At 41.2% G+C, this 22,722-nt stretch overlaps 1 protein-coding gene across 12 annotated transcripts in view; it reads left to right on the forward strand.

The window, feature by feature from the left end:
- Nucleotides 1-22,722, forward strand: part of LOC102911714 (zinc finger protein 790) — a 48,514-nt gene that overhangs the window by 658 nt on the left and 25,134 nt on the right. For 2 of the 12 annotated variants that reach the window (XM_076547965.1, XM_076548319.1), the window contains exons 2-7: nucleotides 77-176; nucleotides 1,305-1,358; nucleotides 2,414-2,480; nucleotides 11,934-12,018; nucleotides 20,048-20,174; nucleotides 20,437-20,532. In XM_076547965.1, coding sequence (XP_076404080.1) covers nucleotides 12,010-12,018; nucleotides 20,048-20,174; nucleotides 20,437-20,532 — 232 coding nt within the window. In that variant the 5' untranslated portion in view covers nucleotides 77-176; nucleotides 1,305-1,358; nucleotides 2,414-2,480; nucleotides 11,934-12,009. Of the gene's footprint in view, nucleotides 1-76; nucleotides 177-1,304; nucleotides 1,359-2,413; nucleotides 2,481-5,606; nucleotides 9,160-10,582; nucleotides 10,782-10,811; nucleotides 11,585-11,933; nucleotides 12,019-20,047; nucleotides 20,175-20,436; nucleotides 20,533-22,722 lie in introns of those variants that run through there. The other 10 variants (XM_042268422.2, XM_076548121.1, XM_076548230.1 and 7 more) reach the window with 8 other exon arrangements.

The raw sequence follows: 22,722 nt of genomic DNA on the forward strand, positions 1-22,722 counted from the left end.
TTCTGGTGTAGTTGACTAGTTGGCCGCGATGATTTGTGCTACATAAATGCGCTTTTCTTCTGCTTGTATTTCGTAGAGACTGCAGGGGTTCCCTTAGCTATGTGAGCGTGTTGACTGTGAAAAAATGATGGTCAAGTTATTTCTTCCTTGAATACTAATTGGATGGTCGGGAAAACGTAAGCACTTTACCTGAAAAAGTAATTTAGATATGATATTTTCTATTATAGTTACACTATGGGAAAAATGAAAAATTTATAGTCTTTATTTTTTTTCTGAATAATTATTTTGAACCTTTTACGAGTTAAGAACAAAATTTGGGAAAGTAATAATTATGATGTCTAATGTTAACCAACCATTTATTTATTCTGTTAGGCACAATTTTAAAATACACATTACAAACATTTTAAATGCTCTAATCATTCCCATATAGCCATCTGTATGCCATAAATATATACACATATATACATATATTCTTTAAAAACGTGGAAGAATAATATGTTGGTCTGAATGAGAATGGCCCCCACAAGCCCATATATTTAGATGTTGGTTCCCACTTGGTAAACTGTTTAGGAAAGATTAGGAGGTATGGCCTTGTTGGAGGAGGTGTGTCACTATGGTGGACTTTGAGGTTCCAAAAGCCCAAGCCAGGCTCTCGAACTTATGGGTCAGATGTGAGCTCTCAGCTACTGCTCTAGCTACATACCTGCCTGCCAGATGCCACACTCTCCACCATGAAGTCCATGGATTCACCCTCTGAAACTGTAAGCAAGCCCCCAATTAAAAGTGTTTTTTTTTTCCTACAGGAGGCAGAGGCAGGCAGATCTCTTGAGTTTGAGGCCAGACAGTTCTATAGCATGAGTTCCAGGCCAGCCAGGGCTACACAGAGAGACCCTGTCTCAAAAATAAATCAATAAATAAAGTAATTTCCCCATATAAGTTGCCTTGGTCAAGATGTCTCTTCAATAGGAAAGTAACTAAAACAAGTATCTCGCTTCCCACTGGGAAGGAACTGATACCAGGGATGATGGTCAAAGAAAAGCACAGCTTTATCTAATGTGAGCCTTCTACAAGCATAAGAGATCCACACATTGTCTTGGAAATGGAAAATAAATCATGCAGATGATGTGCCCACAATGAGAGATACCCCCCCCCCCAGCAGGACCACCACAGAGCTGATATCCGATGCAAACACACTGGGGGTTATTGATTACAAGCCCGGGCTTGGCCCGCAATCCAGCACTCTGACGAAGTAGGTGGAGGAGGACCACCCCGAACTCTCAGAATGTTTTTTTTTTTTTTTTAAGGGAAAAACTGCAAGCAGGGTGGTGCAAACCTTGGCGTCATAGGATTGGGTGAAGGTATGTAACCTTTGAATTCACTGGTTGGGGTTCAGAGGAATTTTCAACAACAATGGTTATCAGAAGGCTATAGAACGACATTTGGAGCCAGCAGATGCTATTTACCAAGATTACTCATTGGCCAGCCCACCCTGATGGGTTGCCTTGACCAGGGCCCTGGCTGTTTGTTATTTTTCTTGGAACTGTTTGAGTTTTTTTGTTTGTTTGATTTATTTTATTTTTATTTATTTATTTTTATATATAGTATTCTGCTTGCATGTGTCCCTGCAGGCCAGAAGAGGGCACAGAAGAGGGCACAAGATCTCATTACAGGTGAGCCACCATGTGGTTGCTGGGACTTGAACTCAGGACCTCTGGAAGAGCAGTCCGTGCTCTTAACCTCTGAGCCATCTCTCCAGCACTTGTTTAAGTTTTTTACTGGAACTAAGTTCAGCTTCTGGCAAAGTGCTGTTTGAAATGGAGTTTTCTTTAAAATGGAGTTTTCTTTAAAATGGAGTTTATTTTGCTCTCTCACAGACATATTCAAAAGAGGGGCAATAAGGTAACTTTTTTGTTTTGTTTTGCTTTTGTTGTTGTTCTTGTTGTTGTTGTTGTTGTTTAGTTTTTCAAGAGAGTTTCGCTGTGTAACAGTCTTGACTGTCCTGGAACTCACTTGGTAGCCCAGGCTGGCCTGGAACTCACAGAGATCTGCCTGCCTCTGCCTCCCAAGTGCTGGGATTAAAGGCGTGCGCCGCCACCGCCGCCGCCGCCGCCGCCGCCGCCACCACCACCACCACCCAGTTTAAGGTAACTGTTTATAGTGGCAAATTTTTCTTTTTTCTTTCTTTCTTTTTTTTTTTTGTTTTGTTTTTCAAGACAGGTTTTCTCTGTGTATCCTTGGCTGTCTTGGAACTTACTCTGTAGACCAGGCTGGCCTCAAACTCAGAGATCTGTCTGCCTGTGCCTCCTAAATTCTGGGATTAAAGGCGAGTGCCAGTGAAAGAATGGACTTGCTATTGAGGTCAAGAGCAAGTAGGCAAGGAGAAAAGCTTCCTTCTTCCATGTCTTTTATGTAGGCTGCCAGCAGAAAGTGTGGTCCAGATTAGAGGTGGATCTTCTCACCTCAAAAGAGCTGGATTAAAGGTATGTCTTCCCACCTCAAAGAACCAGATTAAAAGTGGATCATCCCATTTCAAATGATTTAATTAAGCAAAATCCCTCACAGGTGTGCCTAGCCATTTTGGGGTCTTATTTAATTCCAGATATAGTCAAGTTGACAACTAACGCAGCTACCACAGATACTTATAAAACTAATAAACAATAACAATATGTAATCACATTTTGTTCAAGAAAACAAAAGCCAAAATAACCTCTAAAGACATACAATTTGCCCTCCCCACCCCCTTTTTTCTTTTCAAGATAGGGGTTCTCTGAATAGCCCTGGCACACAATAATCCTAAAAGGAATTCTCCAAGCTTGCCAGCAACTATGATTAGTGATATTACAGATAATTATATACTTTTTATTTTTCATATTTTTTAGACAGGGTCTCACTTTGTAGCTCTGGCTGTCTTTGAACTTACTGTGTAGATCATGCTGTATCCAGATCAGCCTTGGTGTGGAGTGGAAGTCCATGTTGTTGAGCCATGCATAACTCCCATCTCTCCAGACTCCCAAGAATGGCTTCAGTAACTGGAGAAGCTTTGGTAACTGTAGGTGTTGGCAAACTGGAAAGCCTAAAATTCACCCTTACACTTTTATTGCTCTAGAACCAATTCTGGTACCAAAATCTGTATTAGTCAGGGTTCTCTAGAGTAACAGAACTTTAGAATGAATCTCTCTCTATGTTTATTCAGGGAGGTTATTAGAATGACTTACAGGCTGTGTGTGGTCAACTAGTCCAACAATGGCTGGCTATGAATGGAAAGTTCAAGAACCCAGAAGTTGCTCAGTCCACAAGGATGAATGGCTCAGCTGGTCTTCAGTATACACTGGAATCCTGAAGAAGTAGGCTTTAATGTCAGTGGATTTGCTATTGAAAGTAAAAGCAAGCATGCAAAGAGCAAAAGTTTCCTTCTTCCACGTCCTTATACATGCTTCCAGCAGAAAGTATGGTCCAGATTACATCTAGATTATAGATCTGGATTGAAGGTGTGTCTTCCTGTAATCAGACATTTCCTGTTCTGACAGTCCAGTCCTAAATAAACACACAGAGGCATATATGAATTATAAATGCTCAACCAATAGCTCAGGTTTATTACTAACTAGCTCTTACATTTTAAATTACCCCATATTCCTTATTTACGCTTTGCCACATGGTGGCACCTTTATTAGCATGGCACGTTCATCTCCTGCTCCTTTGCATCTGGCTGGTGACTCCTGACTATCTCAGTCAGTAGAGACTTTTAATCACAGGGTTGTAAGTTTGAGCCCATGTTGCATGCCAGATGATGCGTAAACCTAATTAGTCTTATCAATAAAAACCAGGAGTTAGATATTGGGGTTAACCTGAAAGATTAGAGAAGTAGGGGAGCAGCCACTAGTGACTTCCTATCTCTTCTGTTCCTCAGTCCAAAAGGGCTAAGATCCTGTCTCTGCCCTGCCTTATCACTTCCTGTTTCCTCTCTGTACAGACCTCCAGACCTTTATGGTTAACTAGTGGCTAGCTCTGCCCTCTGAGTCCAAGCAAGTTTTATTTATCAGAATGCAAACAAAATATCACATGATATCTTCCTGCCTCAAAGATCTAGATTAGAAGTAGATCTTCCCACTTCAAATTAAGCAGAAATCCCTTAAAGGTATGTCCTCTAGTTTTGGATTTTAGTGCTGTGGGATGTCTTTTTGTACACCGTGAATATATGTTGTTCCCATTGGTAATAAATAAGCTTCTTTGGCCTATGACAAGGCAGCTTAAAGGCAAGTGGGGAATCCAAGCAGAGATACATGAAAGAGAAAGTTGGGATGGGAGAGACACCAGCCTGCCACCCAAGGAGCAACCAGATGCCAGCAGATTAATAATGCCACAGCCACATGGAAACATATATATTAATAGAAATAGGTTAATTTAAGATAAAAGAGCTAGTTAGCAAGAAGCCTGAGCCATAGGCCATACAGATTGTAATTAATATAAGCCTCTATGTGTTTACTTGGGACCGAGTGGCTGTGGGACTGGCAGGACACAGGAAAACTTCCAGCCACAGTTTTAGTTAATCCCAGATGCCAGGATGGAGGAGGACAGCTGCCTACTCAACATTCAGAGGGACTTATATAGGGCTTCTTAGGGGCAGGTTTTTCCAGGGAGAAGATTTCGGGGTAGAAATTGGTCAGATTGGCTAGATTTCATGCTCAGGGACTGATTGGTTTTCCTCTTCAGGGATTGGTTGGTTTCATGTTCAGCTGGTCAGGGGCAGATTTAGCTCTGGTTTCAGGGCCAAAGTGTGTTTCTTTCACTGGCTCTGGTTTCAGGGCCAGGGTGGGTTTCTTTTACCCTACACCCTCTTCAAAGATGTTCCATGTTCCTTACATTTATTATGTTTCCAGTGAGTGTGTATTGTCTTGTGCCAATGAAGAATTAAGTTCCTACTAGTGGATTTTCTAAATTATTTACACTCAAAGGCCCTTTGACCTAGCTGGTGTTGATTAAGTTTTAACCTTCGGGGCTGGAGAGATGGCTCAGAGGTTAAGAACACTGGCTGCTCTTCCAGAGGTCTTGAGTTCAATTCCAGAAAACATGGTGGCTCACAGCCATTGTAATGAGATCTGGTGCCATTTCTGGCCTGCAGTCATACATGCAGACAGAACACTGTAAGCAGAATAAATAAATCTCTAAAAAATGTTTAACCTTCTCCCAAAGGACTTCTAACACCCTTTACATTCATATGATATCTCCCCAGTATGAATTTGCTGATGTTGAGTACCACTAATAAAAGTCTTTCCACAAGCCATACATTCACAGGGCTTCTCCCTAGTGAGCATTCTTTAATGTTGAATAAGTTTTGAACCACTTCTAAAGGCTTTCTTGCTTTCTTTACACTCATTGGTTTTCTCATCTGCTTGAATCTCTGATGTTGAGTGATATCTGAGCTACCACTAAAAGGCTTCTTGAATTCCTTAAGTATATAAGGTTTCTGACCAGTGTGGAGATCTCATATTGAGTAAGGGCAGATCCAAAACTAAAGGCCTTCACATATTCATTATATATATATATATATATATATATATATATATATATATAGTTTTTTCATCTGTATGAAATCTCTGGTGCCGAGTAAGGACTGAACCACTATTAAAAGCCATCCCACACTGTAGTCAGACTTTCCTTTGGGCCACCAGCTCACAAATAATGACACAGAGGTGTATTATTAATTATGAAAGCTTGGCCTTAGCTTAGGCTTGAACCACTAGCTCTTATAATGTAAATGAACCTGCTTTTATGAACTTATGTTTCACCATGTGGCTTTTTACCTTTCTTTCATTCTGTGTGTCTGACTCCCTCCAGGTCTCATTGGCGTCTCCTCTGCACCTTGGTTATCTCCTCTACTTCCTCTCTCTCTGCCTGGAAGTCCTGCCTATACCTCCTGCCTAGCTATTAGCCAGCCATTCAGCTCTTTATTAAACCAATCACAGCAATATATCTTCACACAGTGTACAAATATCCCACAATACCACATGCTTTACACTCAGAAGGTTTATCACCAGTGTGCATTCTTTGATATTGAGTAAGGTTTGAACTACTGCCAAAGGCTTTCCCACAATCTGTATATTCATAAAGTTTTTCACCTTTGTGAATTCTGTGACACTGAACAAGAGCTGACTCAAAACCAAAAGACTTTTCACATTTTTACACTCATAAGGCTTTTCACCACTGTGAATTATCTGGTGTCAATAAGTCCTCATCTAAAACTAAAGCTTCCCAACAGTCTTTACATTCATATGGTTTCTCACCACTATGAATTCTTTGATAGTGAGTAAAGTTTGAGCCATTATAGAAGACTTTTTTACATTCCTTACATCCATAAGTTTTCTCACCAGTGTGAATACTTTGGTAGTACACAAGGTTTGTTGTTGTGGAATATTACTTTAACCAGGCAAAGATGTGTTACAATTTTTTATGCTGCATTTGTTTAATGATGTAAAAAGATCTGCTGCTTTGCCTGCCTAAGGCACCTGATTGGTCTAATAAAAACTGAACAGTCAATAGCTAGTCAGAAGAGGGATAGGTGGGGCTGGTAGGCAGAGAGAATAAGTAGGAGGAGGAATCTAGGCTCGAGAGGGAGAAGAGAACTAGATAGAAAGAGATGGAAATGATTGGATCTAGCCAGGCAGGCAGCTTCAAGCCAGCAAGACATAGAGTAGGACATACAGAATGAAAGAAAGGCAAAAAGCCCTGAGGCAAAACATAGATGAAGAGGAACAGGTTAAATGAAGTTATAAGAGCTAGCAGGACAGTCATAAGATAAGGCTGAGCATCCATAACTAATAGTAAGTCTCTGTGTCATGATTTGGGAGCTGGTTCGTGGCCCAAAAGAAAGCCTGCTCCGGTTTGCACCATTCTCAAAGGCCTTGCCACACTCTTTACAGTCATATAGTTTCTCTGACACAAAACTAGAATTCTTTCCACATTCCTTACATTCAAGGAGTTTCTTGGTGTGAATTAGTTGGTTATGGGTACTAAACATGAGCATGTCTTCAGGAGTAAATATAATTCAACTGAAAAGTCCTACCCAAGATCTCTATTTTCTCTCAAACTGGCTTTAAATTCCCAATCACCTCTGAAACTTGAACTCTTAATACTGTGTTTTGTAAATCTTTTTATGATCTCTCATCAGGATGATTCTTGTCCATAAATATCCTTTCTCAGAAATAATTTCTTGGTCTCAACCTTGATTCAGCCTGAAAGAAAATATAAAGGCAAGCACTCACAATTTGGGGTTCCAGGCAAAATGAAACTTTTATAATAGACATGACAGGCTTAACTCATACTAATTTTTATAAACAGTGATACCTTATTCAATTCTCAAATAGGAGTAGGCAATTTAGGAAAAAGAGACGGAAGGACTGCACTGGAGGTGCAGGGAGGTGTTTAGAAAGACAGATTGTGTCAGTGGTTCTAAACAGTGGCTTGATTTGATTTTTAAAAACCAGCAGTAGGTTTGCAAAGGTAGTGGATGCACTCACCTCACCGTTCATAGGATGAATCGGTGACATATACAACTATGAGTAAAACAATCACACCTATTCTCAGGGTTGCTCCGTAGTTAAATAGATACTTGTAGGAGAAATCAGGCCAAATAATAAAAATTGCACATAAATTGAAGGAAGTAGAAAAGAGAGCAACCCAGATGCAGCATGTTTAAGATGAAATGCTAAAATGTTGAATGAACAAGAAATGAACAGTGGAGAAGGAAGATTCCTCTGTGACTAGAACGTGGTTTGTGGCATTAAAAAAAGACTTCTTTATTTTTATTTTGTGTGCATTAGTGTTTTGCCTGTATGTATGTCTATGAGAAGGTGCCAGATCCCTTGGAACTGGAGTTACAGCTGTGAGGTTCCATGTGGGTGCTGGGAATTGAACCCAGGTCCTCTGGAGTAGCAATCACTACTCTTAACTGCTGAGCCATCTCTCCAGCCCTGTTTATGGCATTTTATAGTAAAGTAGTCCAGGAGGTTAATTTTTAGATGGCAAAAGACAGAAAAATCAAATTTTAACACCAGAAAGAAAGAACATCAATTACCCATAGATTTTAGGGTTTGTTTTTAGATTCTTGCTTTTCTTATTCCACTGGTCCGTATATCTCTCATTATGCCAGTATCATAAGATTTTGAATACTGGGCCAGGCAGTAGCAATACATGCCTTTAATCCCAGCACTCTGGAGGCAGAGGCAGGCAGATCTCTGTGAGTTCGAGCCCAGCCTGGTCTACAGAGCAAGTTCCAGGACAGCCAGGGCTACACAGAGAAACCCTGTCTCGAAAAAACAAACAAAACAAAACTGAAGAAGTTTAAAGTTGAAAGGTATGAGCCTTCCTGCTTTGGTTTTTGTTCTCGATATTGTTTTGGCTCTATGGAACCCACTGCAGTTACCTATGCATGTGAATGTTGGCTTTATTTCTCCAAAGACCATTGAAAATCTGATAGAGAGTGCATTGAATCTGAACATTACTGTGGGGACTATTGACAAGTTTTTCTTCACACAACCCAGTCTAGGTGCCTTCATGGCTCCTTGGCTACTGCCATCCAGCTGGTGACGTACAGGGTCGCACGGCCTCCTGGGAACTGTAGTTCGGGTACGAGGGAAATGTTTGATCAGGTCAGGAGGTGGAGGCTAGGTTGGGATTGCCGAACAGACCCTGAGAAGCCGCTCTGAAGCTGGCTGCTGGCGCAGGAAGCTGTGGAGGCAGACCACTTTAGGACCGCGCTTCCTAACCCAAGAGCGAATCCAAATGTGAGACCTGAGTGTCTGAAACCAAACTAGCCTGGGGAGTCTGGTGAGAGGAAGCCGCGGGCCCAGCCCTGCAGGTGTAAGTGATCGATTCCGTGGTAAGACTGGGATTCTGGAAGGCATGTGGGAAACTGTTCGGGTTAGATGGATGGAAGGGCGGGGAGACACCAAGGTTCTGGGTAGCCTAATGAAGGTGGAGGGTAACACTGTAGCGTGTGTTTTGATCTACGCACGTGGTGATGGTGTGTCTCTTCCCCTGGATGTGGATCACCTGGGTGGCAGAGGCTGTGGGAAATTCGAAGTCTCTAAATATCATTTCCAGGCAGATACGAGATTCCTACTCCAGGAAAATATCATGGCGGGGCCTCTGAAGAGAGAAGAGGTTTCGGGCGGATGGTTCATATGCAGTTCATAGTACACACCTTAGTCTGTCTTGATCCCAAGGGGTGCAGGCGGGGGTGGGGGTGGGCGTGGGGTGAGGGGTGGGGGGGTGGATGTGGAAGTGGGAGGGTCTCACCTTTCTAGGAAGGAATGTGTGACCTTAATGATGGGGGAAGAGGAGGGACCCTTTAGTGTATATCCGGTGCTGCATGTGTTGCTACTGGTAGCTCCTTAGTTTAGGGGTTTTTTTTTGTTTGTTTGTTTCTTTTTTTTTTTTTTTTTTTTTTTTTTTTTGAGGCAGGGTTTCTCTGTGTATCCCTACCTGTCCTGGAACTCTTTGTAGACCGGGATGGATGGCCTCGAGCTCACAGAGATCTGCCTGCCTCTGCCTCCCGAGTGCTGGGATCAAAGGCTTGCGCCACCATGTTAGGCATTAATGAGAATTTTTAGTTGTAATTCTGTCTCTATCAGTACCTTGTTTTACTTTTTTTTTTTGTTGTTGTTGTTGTTGTTTTTAGCATGTCCTAAAGGCCCTCTCTTTTTGATTTTCATAGCTTACATATGAATTCAATTCTTTATAGATACAGCCTTTCAAAACTTTCACTACACTTTGAGGTTTACTTTCATTTTTTTAAAACTTATTTTCATTTGATTATTTTATGTGTATGGGTATTTTGCCTGCGTTTATGTATGTGTACTACATGCATTCAGGGTCCAATAAAGTCATAGGCATTGGCTTCCCCGGAACTGGCGGCAGAGACATGTGGGTGCTGGGAATCGAACCTGGGTCATCTGGAAGAGCAGCCAGTGCTCTGAGCCCTAAGTCACCTTTCCAGTCCCATGGTTTGCTTTATTAAATTTCAGTTTCCATCTATTGTTAAAATATTCAGGGTTGGACTTTACATGAGCATTTTCAATTGCCAGGTAAACGAAGTTTTCATAGATTGTTCCAGCATTTTGTTTTACGAAGTAGTCATTAGAAAAGTAACTAAGACAAGCAGTGACCAGTTTCTCGTCTTTTAAATTAGGATAATTACTGCCTTTCACAGAAAATTACAAATATGGATTAATACAGATAAAAACATTATTGATGATTCTTAGGGAACAGAACACAGAATTGTAATGCTATTGTGCCTACTTTTAGATAGTCTCAAATCTGTCCATATTTCTCAGTAGAATATACATGTATGCATCTACACCAAGTACACAAACATAATTTTACTTAGTATTTTTTTTTTTTTTTTGGGTTTTTCGAGACAGGGTTTCTCTGTGTAGCTTTGCGCCTTTCCTGGAGCTCACTTGGTAGCCCAGGCTGGCCTCGAACTCACAGAGATCCGCCTGGCTCTGCCTCCCGAGTGCTGGGATTAAAGGCGTGCGCCACCAACGCCCGGCTACTTAGTATTTTTGTTGCTTTCATCCTGTAGAGGGAATGGACAGTCAGAACTGTATTCTTGCTTTCTCTAAGAATTTACACTGAGTGAAGATGCTACAGGGATGATGATACAAGGAAGGAAAAGAGAGAAAGAATGATGGGGCTTGGATGTTCCTGGAAATCTATGGGCCAGCTGAGCCAAAGACTGTGTGCACAGTTCTCTTTGTCCTCCGGTGGAAACTGCATATAATGTATGTCTGTTGTCTTAGTTGCTTTCCTACTGCTTGTAAAGAGTCACCATGACCAGTGCAACTTATAAAAGAAAGTATTTAATTGGAGGCTTGCTTACAGTTTCAGAGAGAGAGACTGGGCCTAGAGAGGAGCACACCTCTAGTATATTCCTCCAATAAGACCACGTCTCCTAATCCTTCCCAAAACAGTTTAGCAATCAGGGACCAAGCATTCAAATACATGAGTCTGTGGGGGGCCATTCTTATTTATCACCTCATCAGTCATCTCAGGAATATCTGATGGGTCTATTCAGGGTTTATTTAGGCTTCAAACTTGTCTTTAGTTTTGTGGTGTGGCTCTTGTCATATTGTCTGAATGAAAATGACTCAGAGATATCATAGACCGTTGCTGGACATGGAGAAGGGTAGAGGCATTGGTTGTAGTCGTACACAGGAGAGTTGGGGCAGATGGGGTGGGCTTCCAGGTGAGAGATTTCCACCAGCCCTGGGGTGACCGTTAGGTGTCTATTTCAGAAATGGGGTAGTTATACGGGACATTTAGGGAAAGAGTGGTGCTATTCCATATTCGGGCCTTTGTCATGGTTTTGGGTATAAGTAATTGAATTCAAATCATCTCTCTATAGTTGAGTAACTCTGGTTTTGCAAAGGGGTACAATTTCCTCAGAGTCCCTATGTCCTTCCTCCAAGGAAGAAAACAGGCCTTCCCATTTTTCCATTTGAAAGCTCTGTGGTGGTTTGAATGTGGATTAGAAGGTGTGGTCTTATCGGAAGAGGCGTGTCATGGCGGCAGGGGTGGGGGTGAGGTAAGCTTTGAGGTTTCAAAGGCCCATGCCAAGCCCAGTGTCTTTCTAGCTCTTTCTCTGTCTCTGTGTGTCTGTCTGTCACTGTTTCTCTGTCTCTTTCTCTCTCTCTGCCTGCTGCCTTCAGATTAGGATGTAAAGTTCTCAGCTGCTGCTCCAGCACCATGCCTCTCTGTTTCCTGCCATGGTGATCATGGACTAACCCTCTAAAACTGTAGCAAGGCCCCAATTACGTGTTTCCTTTTAAGAGTTGCCTTGGTCTTTCTTGATCATGGTGTCTATTCACAGCAGTAGAACAGTAACTAAGCCATGCTTCAAAGAAAACTTAACCTCTTACGATTTTTCCCTCTAGCTCCACTTTCCCAAGACTCTACTTTGTTGACAGAAGAATCCAGAAGAGAATTGGTCAACTCTTGAAATTTTAAGTCATGGCCCAAGTAAGTTGGAATGGTCTTCCAAAATATAACCATTTATATAATAGCATATGAATATCTGTTATAACTTGTTCTTAAAGTGCTTACCTGAGTCTTTTCATGCTGGGAAGGGATAGTTGTGAAACAGTCTAGTGCTTTGTCTAAATGCCTCCCCTTTCTCCAACCAAGAGTTCCATAGCTATCAGACATGGCAGTCATTGTATTTGTGTTCTAGTCTACTGACAAAGCATCAGAGAAGTTCATTTCTATAAAGGGAGTGCTAGAGAGTTTCATTTCTAACCGTAGCTTCACAAGGTGGAATTGTATGGTTAAAGGGGAATACAGCATAAGAAAGTTTTCATTTAATTCATAGAATAGGGTGTTTCAATTCATCAAGACAGGATGGGGCATGAATTCACTTTGTGATGCCTTTGGTAGAAGTTATGGATTATTCAGCTCATAGAAATCAGGATGTTGCATTTACCTCTCTAACAGGCACAACAAACAAGAGTACATAAAGACTGACATCTGGGGTGTAAAGGAAGCTTACCTGCAAAGGCTTTGCTCTGCTCTACATGTCACATCTCTGTCCTAGGTGTTTTGCCAAGAAGATGTGACTTGTTAATGGAACGTGTGCTGACTGGAGGGTATTTAGTACCAAGTATCAAGTTGAGTGTATCTCTAAGAAATTATGACAATTAGTTTTATTTCATTTTATTTTGCCAATTTGAAGACTTTATTCCAGCTAGCTGGTTACTGATTTTTTGGGGGGATTAATTTTGTATCCAGCCACTATGCTGAAAAGGTTTATCAGTTGCAGAAATTTCTTGGTGCAACCTTTTGGGTAACTTATGTATACTATCAAATCATCTGCAAATAAAGATTCTTTGACTTCTTCCTTTCTTATTTGTAGCTGCTTAATCTTCAGTTTCCTCCTTGCTCTAGCTAAGACTTCAAGTACTATATTAAATAGGTATGGAGAGAGTGGACAACTTTGTCTTGTTCTTGATTTTAGTGGAATTGCTTTGAGTTTCTCTCCATTTAAGTTGATGTTGGCTATGGGCTTGCTGTAAACTGCCTTTATTATGTTGAGGAATGTTCCTTGTATCTTTAATCTCTTCAGGACTTTTATCATGAAGGGATGTTGGATTTTGTCAAAGGCCTTTTCTGCATCTAATAAGATGATCATGTGGTTTTTGTCTTTCAGTTTGTTTATATGATAGATTACATTGGCAGATTTTCATATGTTGAACCATTACTGCATCTCTGAAATGAAACCTGTTTGATCATGGTATCTGATCTTTTTGATATGTTATTGGATTTGGCTTGCAAATAATTTATTGAGAATTTTTGCATTTGTATTCATAAGGGAAATTGATATGTAATTCTCTTTCTTTGTGGGTCTTATGTGGTTTGGGTACCAGGATAAATGTGGCCTTGTGAAATGATTTGGGCAATGTTCCTTCTGTTTCTATTTTGTGGAATAATTTGAGGAGTATTGGCACTAATTCTTCTTTGAAAGTCTAGTAGAATTCTACACTAAAACCATCTGGCCCTGTGCTCTTTTTCTGTTGAGAGACTTTTAATAACTGCTTCTATTTCACTAAGAATTGTAGGTCTGTTTAAATTGATTATCTAATCTTAATTTAAGTTTGGTAAGTGGTATGTATCGAGAAGATTATCCATTTCAGTAGATTTTTCCAATTTGACAGAGTACAGGTGTTTAAAGTACGTCCCTAGTTCTCTGGATTTCTTCAGGGTGTGTTGTTATGTCCCTCTTTTCCTTTCTTTCTTTTTCTTTTCTTTTTGTTTTTTGAGACAAGGTTTCTTGGTGGAATATCTCTAGCTGTCCTGGAACTCACTCTGTAGACCAGGCTGTCCTGGAATTCACAGAGATTCACCTGCCTCTCTGCCTCCTGAGTGCTGGGATTCAGGGCATGGGCTACCACCACCCAACTCCTCTTTTCATTTCTAATTTTGTTCATTTGGATATTCTCTATGTGCCTTTTAGTTATTTTTGATATGGGTTTGTCAAATTGATTTTCTCAAAAAACCAACTCTTTGTTTCATTAATTCTTTGTATTTTTTCCTATTTTATTGATTTCTGTCTTGAATTTGATTATTTCTTCCAGTTTATTCCTTTTTAGAGTGATATCTTTTTGTTCTAGAACTTTCAGGTATGCTGCTAAGTTGCTAGTATGAGAACTCCTTCTTCTTCTTCTTCTTCTTCTTCTTCTTCTTCTTCTTCTTCTTCTTCTTCTTCTTCTCCTTCTCCTTCTCCTTCTCCTTCTCCTTCTCCTTCTCCTTCTCCTTCTCCTTCTCCTTCTCCTTCTCCTTCTCCTTCTCCTTCTCCTTCTCCTTCTCCTTCTCCTTCTCCTTCTCCTTCTCCTTCTCCTTCTCCTTCTCCTTCTCCTTCTCCTTCTCCTTCTCCTTCTCCTTCTCCTTCTCCTTCTCCTTCTCCTTCTCCTTCTCCTTCTCCTTCTCCTTCTCCTTCTCCTTCTCCTTCTCCTTCTCCTTCTCCTTCTCCTTCTCCTTCTCCTTCTCCTTCTCCTCCTCCTCCTCCTCCTCCTCCTCCTCCTCCTCCTCCTCCTCCTCCTCCTCCTCCTCCTTCTTCTGGAGCTGAGGACCAAACTTGCTTGCTAGGCAAGTGCTCTACCACTGAATTAAATCCCCAACCCTCTTTTTTTTTTAAATTCAGGTACTTAGTGCTGTGAACTTGCCTCTTACCTGCCTCCATAAGTTTGGAGATGATGTGTATTCATTTTCTTCCTTCCTTCCTTCCTTCCTTCCTTCCTTCCTTCCTTCCTTCCTTCCTTCCTTCTTTCCTTCCTTCCTTTCTTTTCTTTTCTTTTTTGATTTGGTTTTTCAAGACAGGGTTTCTCTGGGTAGCCCTGGCTTTCCTGGATTTTGCTCTGTAGATCAGCCTGGTCTTGAATTCACAGAGATCTGCCTGTCTCTACCTTCCAAGTACTAGGATTATAGGCATGAGCCACTACTACTGGTTCATTTTCTTTTCTTTTTTTTTTTTTTTAAAGATTTATTTATTTATTATGTATACAGTGTTCTGTTTGCATATATACCTGCATGCCAGAAGAGGGCACCAGATCTCCTTATAATGGTTGTGAGCCACCATGTGGTTGCTGGGAATTGAACTCAGGACCTCTGGAAGAGCAGCCAGTGCTCTTAACCTCTAAGCCATCTCTCCAGTCCAGCTCATTTTCATTCAATTCTAGAAAATCTTTCTTAGAGCAAGATCCAGGACAGGCACCAAAACTACACAGAGAAACCCTGTCTGTCTCGAAAAAGAAAAACAAACAAACAAAAAAGTAATGGAAAACATAGTAAATAAATAAATAAATGCATACAGAGTGAGTTCCAGGACAGCCAGGGTTACACAGAGAAACCTTGTTGCAAAACACTTTAAAAATCATCATACAGAGAGCTCTTTCAGGCTGAGGAGTTGGCGAGAGCATGGAGATTAAGAGCTTGGAGCAGGGACGCGTTTAATCCCAGCACTCAGGGAAGGAGCCGTCTCCATGGGACACAACCAGAAAGGACCTGAACATTCTGCCCAAGTCCAACCTGGGGCCCAGCTGCCAATCCTGCGAACCCCAACAACTTGGAGGTGTTAGTACCCTACTGATCAACCTGTTCAGCTAAGATCCATTTGGGAGGAGTTTCAGAAGCCAGCAGCCTTCAGTCTGAGGAAACAAGATCAGCTGAGGAGTTGGCAATCGAGCAAACCTCGACCTGAGAACGCAAGAGAAGGAGCCGTCCAGCCACCGAACCAGATCACCAGAATCATAAGCCCACCGTACACCGACTGGGAACAGGTAAGGCCCCATCTCCGGACCAGCAGACCAGGTCTCTAGCCTCTAGGCCCCAGTCACCGGAGCTCCAGAGACCAGGCAGCTACCTTTCCCTGCTCCCTCACCAAAAAAACCCAGCCCCTGTGAACCCAACAACCACTGGAGCCATAAGCACACCCTACACCAACTGGGAACAACTGCTCCCTGAGACAGAACCCACTAACACTGATTGGACTAAGCTGCTCCTGGAGAAACAGAGCCCATCAGTACAGATTCGACCAAGAACTTCTAGTGGACCATGACTATCAGTTAGAACAAGAGAGGCACCTTCAGACACAGACACCACCTGCACCAAGCGGAGGAAGAGATGAGTAGATGCCAGTGCAAAAATATAGGCAACAACATACAGACCTATATGACAACATCAGAACCTAGTGATTCTACACCTGCAAGACCTGAACATACCAAGGCAGAAGCAGAAGAAATCAATCCTAAAAGTGACTTTAAGAAGATGATAGAGGCCCTTAAAGAAGAAATAAAAAAACTCCCTTAAAGAGGAAATAAAAAAATTCCCTTAAAGAAATAGAAGAAAAAACAAAAAATTAGAAGAAATCAAAGAAAGCCAAGAAAAAATAATTAAACAGATGAAGAAAACAATTCAAGATTTGAAAATTGAAATTGAGACAATAAAGAAGACACAAACTGAGGGAATGCTGGAAATAGAAATCCTGACTAAACGAACAGGAACTACAGATGCAAGCATAACCAACCGAATGCAAGAGATGGAACAGAGAATCTTTGACACTGAAGACACAATAGAGAAAACAGATTCGTCAGTCAAAGAAAACACTAAAGCCAAAAAAGTCGTAACACAAAACGTCCAAGAAATTTGGGACACCATGAAAATCTTTCTTAATTTCTGCCTTGATCCATTTTTCATTCAGTAGAGAGTTCAGTTTCCATGAGTTTGTAAGCTTTCTATTGTTTCTGTTGTTGTTGATATCCAACTTTAATCTATGGTGGACAGGTAGGATGCAGTCTGGTATTTCAATTTTCTTGTACATGTTGAGTTGAGACCTTCTTTGTGTCTGAATATATGGTCAATTTTGGAGAAAGTTCTGTGAGGTGTTAAGAAGGTGTATTCTTTTGTGTTTGGGTGAAATGTTCTGTAAATATCTGTTAGGTCCATTTGGTTTATAATGTCAGATTGTTCCAACATTCCTCTGCATATTTTTTTGTCTGGATGATCTGTACATTGGCAAGAGTAGGTTATTGAAATCTCCCACCATCTATGTGTAAGGGTCAATATGTGATTTAAGCTGTAGTCATGTTGCTTTTAAGCCTTGAGTTTAGTGCCTAGATGTTAAAAATTGCAATGTTCTTTTGGGGGAGTTTTCTTTTTGATGAGTATGTAATGTCCCTCCCTGTCTCTTCTGATTAGTTTTGGTATGAAATCTATTTTGTCAGATACTTTAATGGCTACACCAGTGTGGGAGCCAACAACTGACTCAGTTTTTCATCTGAATCTGAAGTCTATTTTGAGTCAATAGAATTCAAGCTTGCTTGCTCCAGGGCTGTGAGAAAGTCCTGATTAGCCTGCATAGTCTCCTTAAAGGGCTGTGAGAAAGTACTGATTAACCCACAGGAAGGAACACATTATCTAGACGCAGGCTACTGATGCCAGCCACAGGTACATTGAGATAGAAAATGAAACTGCCTGCTCCTTGGCGCAAGGCAGGATAGATAGCGGTTGAATGCCTGCGCTGTGCATTGTTCTACCTCTGTCCTTCAAAATATATATAAGCTGGCTGTGAAATAAACTCAGGGCTGTGTGGCATTGACTGCAGCACATCTGTCCAGGCCTTTCTGACTTTTAGAGTCTCCATTGAGAAGTCAGGTGTAATTCTAATAGGTTTCTGTAGTTGGACTTTTTCATTGGGACCATTGGCTCTCCAATAATGATTCAGAGACTTAATAATTATGAAAGTTCAGCTGACAACTTAGGATTCTTTCTAACTAGCTCTTATACCTTAAGTTAACCCATATCTCTTCATCTATTTATTTTACATGATGTGGTTACCTTTACTGTGTAAATACCCATGCTGCTTCCTCCAAGTCTCCTGGTGTCTCTCCTTCTTCTTCCCAGCATCCCCTGTGCCTGGAAATCCTGCCTAGCTATTGGCCATTCAGCTTTTTATTAAACCAATCAGAGTGACACATCTTCACAGTATACAAAAAGATTCTTCCACAATAGGTTTCTTGGTCTTTTTCCCTTGCAGCTTTTACTGTTCTTTCTTGGTTCTGTACATTTAGTGTTTTGATCATTTTGTACCAAGGGGATTTTCTTTTCTGGTGCAGTCTATTTGGTGTTCTGTATGCTTCTTGTACTTTAATAGACATCTCCTACTTTAGGTTAGGGGATTTTTCTTGTATGATTTTGTTGAAAATATTTTCTGTGCTTTTGACCTGAGTTTTTTCTTCATCTATTCCTATTCTTAGATTTGGTCTTTTATACTGCCCAGATTTCCTTCATGTTGTATGCCAGGAGTATTTTACATTTAACATTTTCTTTGATCAATGTACCCATTTCTTCTATCCTGTCTTCAATGCCTGATATGCTTTCTTCCACCTCATATTCTGTTGGTGAAGCTTACCTCTGTGGTTCCTGTTTGAGTTCTTAAATTTTTCATTTCCATATTTCCTTCAGTTTGGGTTTTATTTATTAATTCTATTTCTACCTTCAGGTCTTAACAATTTTATTAATTTTCTCCCATTGCTTGTGTTAGATTTCTTGAAGTGATTTATTAATTTCCCTCTTTAAGGACCTCCGTCATATTCATATAGACTGTTTTAAGGTCTTTTTCCTGTGTTTCAGCTATGTTGGAATATTCAGGGCCTGCTGTGGGAGGGTTGCTGGGCTCTGGTGGAGACATTGACCTTGCTTTTACTGATTGTGGTTTTACACTGGAGTCTTGGCATCTGGAATTGGGAAGATTATAATTCTAGGTGCTGATATTGGTCTTGTCTTTGTTGAGTGGAGTTTTGTTCCTCAGTTTCCGTTTCCTCTTTGGTTCTTAGGAGAGTGTGGTGGCTGTATGCTGTCTAGTAGGAAATTCTTTGGAGGTCCTGATATGTGTGAATACTGGGGGTTCTAGGTAAAATATATTTCTGGGTATTGGAAGCTGACACCTAGGAATGGACACAGGCTGTTGGGGTGTTGAGAGGGGGATCCATAGGAGGGTGGAAAACAGGGTGTTCTGTCAGGATCTTATTAGTTAGTCCCCTGGGAATGGGGGCAGAGAGTGAGGAGAGGCTGCAGCGGAAAGTCTGCTACAGAGCTAGACATGAGGCTGGGGGTTTGGATTTGGAGGAGTAGCAGATGTGAGGATATGCAGTTAACCTACGTGCCACCCTGGCCAGAGTGGCCTGTGGGTCTGCAGGGAGTGCCTGCTGGAGTTGGGGGCTGGAATAAAGCAACAAGCTGGGGAAGAGAGGTTAGGAGGGGAAGGCCTTTGAGATCCACTAGGGATGAGGGAGGGGTGGGGGAGGAAGGAGGCTGCAGCAGGTGTTTTGCCGTAGAGCTGGGGATGAGACTGAGGGATTGGATTTGGAGGAGCAGAGGGAGGGGTAAAGATCTGCAGTCAGCCTATCTGCTTCCTGCTTCCCTGGCAGTTGAATTGTTTAAATTGTCTAAGGGTTTAAATTACTAAAGGATTAGAAAATCCAACTAGTAGTAACTTACTCAAAAAAAAGAAAGAAAAAAAAAAGTAAAACACCTCAATTTTTTTCTCAGGTAATAATCTGCTGCTATTGATTCTCAGCTGTCTGAACAATGTCAGTAGATGCCCTATGGCCTTATTTTATTTGGGGCTACCATACTCATTTTTTTTCTTTTCTTTCCTCTTCTTTTTTGAGACAGGGGTTTCACCATGTAGCCCTGTCTGGCCTGAACTGACTATGTGGACTCCCTAGGCCTGGAAATCACAGAGCTCTGCTTTCCTCTGCCTCCAGTGCTGGGGATTATAGGTGCATGCCAACAAGCCCCAGCAGCAGTTGGAGATCTTAAATGCCTACAGGCACTTAGCTTTGTTAGTTACATTTATTTCCATATCTCTTCCTGCCATACTCCAGACTACCAACTCTAGACAGTCATTATCTTTTCTGGCCACTGCTTTTTCATAGTTTCCCCTTCCATCTAAACAGTTTCTATAAATTCACCTCTGATATTTGGTGTGTCCTTTAAGGAGCTGGTAACATTCAGAGATGTGGCTATAGACTTCTCTGAGGAAGAGTGGGAGTGCCTGAATATAGAACAGAAGACTTTATACACAGATGTGATGATGGAGACCTATAGCCACCTCATCTCAGTGGGTGAGTCAGAACTCAGCCCTAGAAAGTCCTGCATTATTAGGGGTTCTTTCTCAAGGGTGTGGAGGAATTTGTGTGAAAATGGTTTATAATTTATAAGATTGGAAATAGTCACTATCACTGGGATCCTTCATCTTCCTCCTCCCTCAGAAATGCTTTTTGGCTTTTTCTTGTTCCTATTGTCTCTTAATAACCAAGGGATCAGATGATAATTGTGGAATTCTTACCCATGTGCTCATTTCCTTTTTCAAAAATCTCTGGGCAGGATTCTGTGTTCATCTGCCACACCTGTTCTCCTTATTAGAAAAAAGAAAAGACCCAAGGATGATTTTGATGGATGAGACAAGAGGACTTTATCCAGGTGAGTGAGGGCTAAGGTAGAATGGGACAGTCATCAGTATAGATGATAGCTGTCCTAGTCAGGATTTCTATAGATGCGGTTAAACACCGTGACCAAAAAGAAGGCTCGGAAGGAAAGGGTTTATTTGGCTTATATTTCTAGATCATAGTCCATCATTAGAGGAAGTCAGAACAGGAACTCAAGCAGGAGCTGATGCAGAGGCCATGGGGGTTGCGGCTTACTATCTTGCTCCTTGTGTCTTGCTCAGCCTGCTTTCTTATAGAATCCAGGACCACCAGGTACCACCCACAGTGGGTTAGGCCCTTCCCCATTGGTCACTAACTGAGAAAGAGCCTTACAGCTGGATCTTATGGAGGCATTTTCTCAGTTTAGGTTCCTTCTATTCAGATAACTCTGACTTATGTCAAGTGGACATAGAATGAGCCAACACAATAGTCTAGCTTCTTCATGGGCAAGAATACCATTGAAATAGCTTTTCACTGGCCAAAGGCTTGACACAGTTGTCAAGGGCAAAACCTTTCCAGATTAACTTTCTTTTCACTCCCACTACTAATGGAAGCTATTGGGGTCCAGCCCCTCGATAGCCATCACCCAGAGTTCTAGAACAGAAGCTACCAGCAACAGATTAATCCGAGGGGTTGACTAATAAATCTACACACATGAAACTCTTTAGTCCATACACTTTATTCTTCTGAGTTAGTTTTCTCTTTACACAGCTTCTTTTATACTCTCATACTTAGCTTCTTTCTTGCCTGATTCTCTCTACATTTTTCTACTGTTCCCTCTAAATGCTATCTTAATTCCTTCATCTTAGTTCTGCCCCATCTAGGTCTTTCACTTCTCATTCTTACCCACTTAGTTCTTCCCCATCACCCTCTTCCTCATCTACCTTTTGACCTTCTAGTTCTCCATCCACTTCTCCAATCTAGTCCCCCAGTCTCTGAGGTTTGCAGTTATATACCCATGTAATAGCAATGCTCTGGCTAAGGCAAGGTCACCAGGCTTGAATTCTTACAGGGTCATAAAGGCAGATAAGAGTTTTCCTCAGGCAGTGACCATCAGGTTTTCTTTTACAACCCAAATTGGGAGTGGTTAAGGGAGGAGGTCAACTAAGAGCTAAAGTCAGTTAATATATCAGAAAAAGGGAATTTATGTGCTCAAACTATATTCTTAAAAGTGATTAGGTAAATTTTTAGGTGTCTATAATGTTAATATAAATACCACTAAGGCTGTATAAGAAAGGAGGGTCTGAGCTTAATTTGCACAAGAAACAAAGCTCTGTACCTAATGTCTACCTGGCCGAGGAGACAGGCAGTGCCTCCATATGGGTGTTTACCTTAATTCAGGTGACCAGAAGTTGGTCTGAAATGCTTTGTCCTTGGATGTTAGCTAAAGGTTTAATGCTAAAAAAGAAAAGCAGAAGTCTCAGAGGCAGGAAACCTTGCATATATGACTGTATCTAAATACCTTAGAAGTTCTTGGGGGAAGCTATGAGAGCGCACATGAAATTCATAGCAGGAAACAGCTGATCTATTAAAAGCTGAATAACACCAAATACTCCTTGAGATTTGGCTTTTCCTTTGGAAGAATTCCTTGATTCTTCCAGGTATAGCTTTACTATAGTCAGCTGAATTTTTACTACATATTCCTGTGGCTCATAGCACACTACCATTCCATTTATGTGCTCTTACTTGTCCTTCACATTACAGAGAGGCAAATGCTGTTCTTCCTCTCCATTGATCACCATTTTGTGGATGGTTGGGATCAAGTTCTTCCTCTTGCTTTCTATAATTTTCATTCAGACATTTATAACCTTCATTATCTTACAAATTATGAGCCCCCCCATTTTACCCACTTCCTTGTGAATTTTTAAAATTTTTAAAACTTTGTGTGTATGATGCCTTTGTGTATGTCTACCACATGGATGCAGTGTCTGAGAAGACCAGAAGAGGATGTCAGATCCCTTGGAACTGGTATTGCCAATGATCATGAGCTACCATGTAGGTTCTGGAAACAAAACCCATGTCCTCTCCAAGAGCAGCCAGTGCTCTTAATCACTGGTCAAGCCCCCTTGTTAATTTTTTTAAATCTGCTTTCTCCTTGCTTGTGTTTCCTCTATTTAGTGGACTTATTCCTTTATTTTATTTTATTTTATCTTATGTGTTATGAAACTCTTTATTATCCCCTAGA

The sequence above is a fragment of the Peromyscus maniculatus genome, chromosome 1, assembly GCF_049852395.1.
Source record: "Peromyscus maniculatus bairdii isolate BWxNUB_F1_BW_parent chromosome 1, HU_Pman_BW_mat_3.1, whole genome shotgun sequence".
Classification (NCBI taxonomy): Eukaryota; Metazoa; Chordata; class Mammalia; order Rodentia; family Cricetidae; genus Peromyscus; species Peromyscus maniculatus.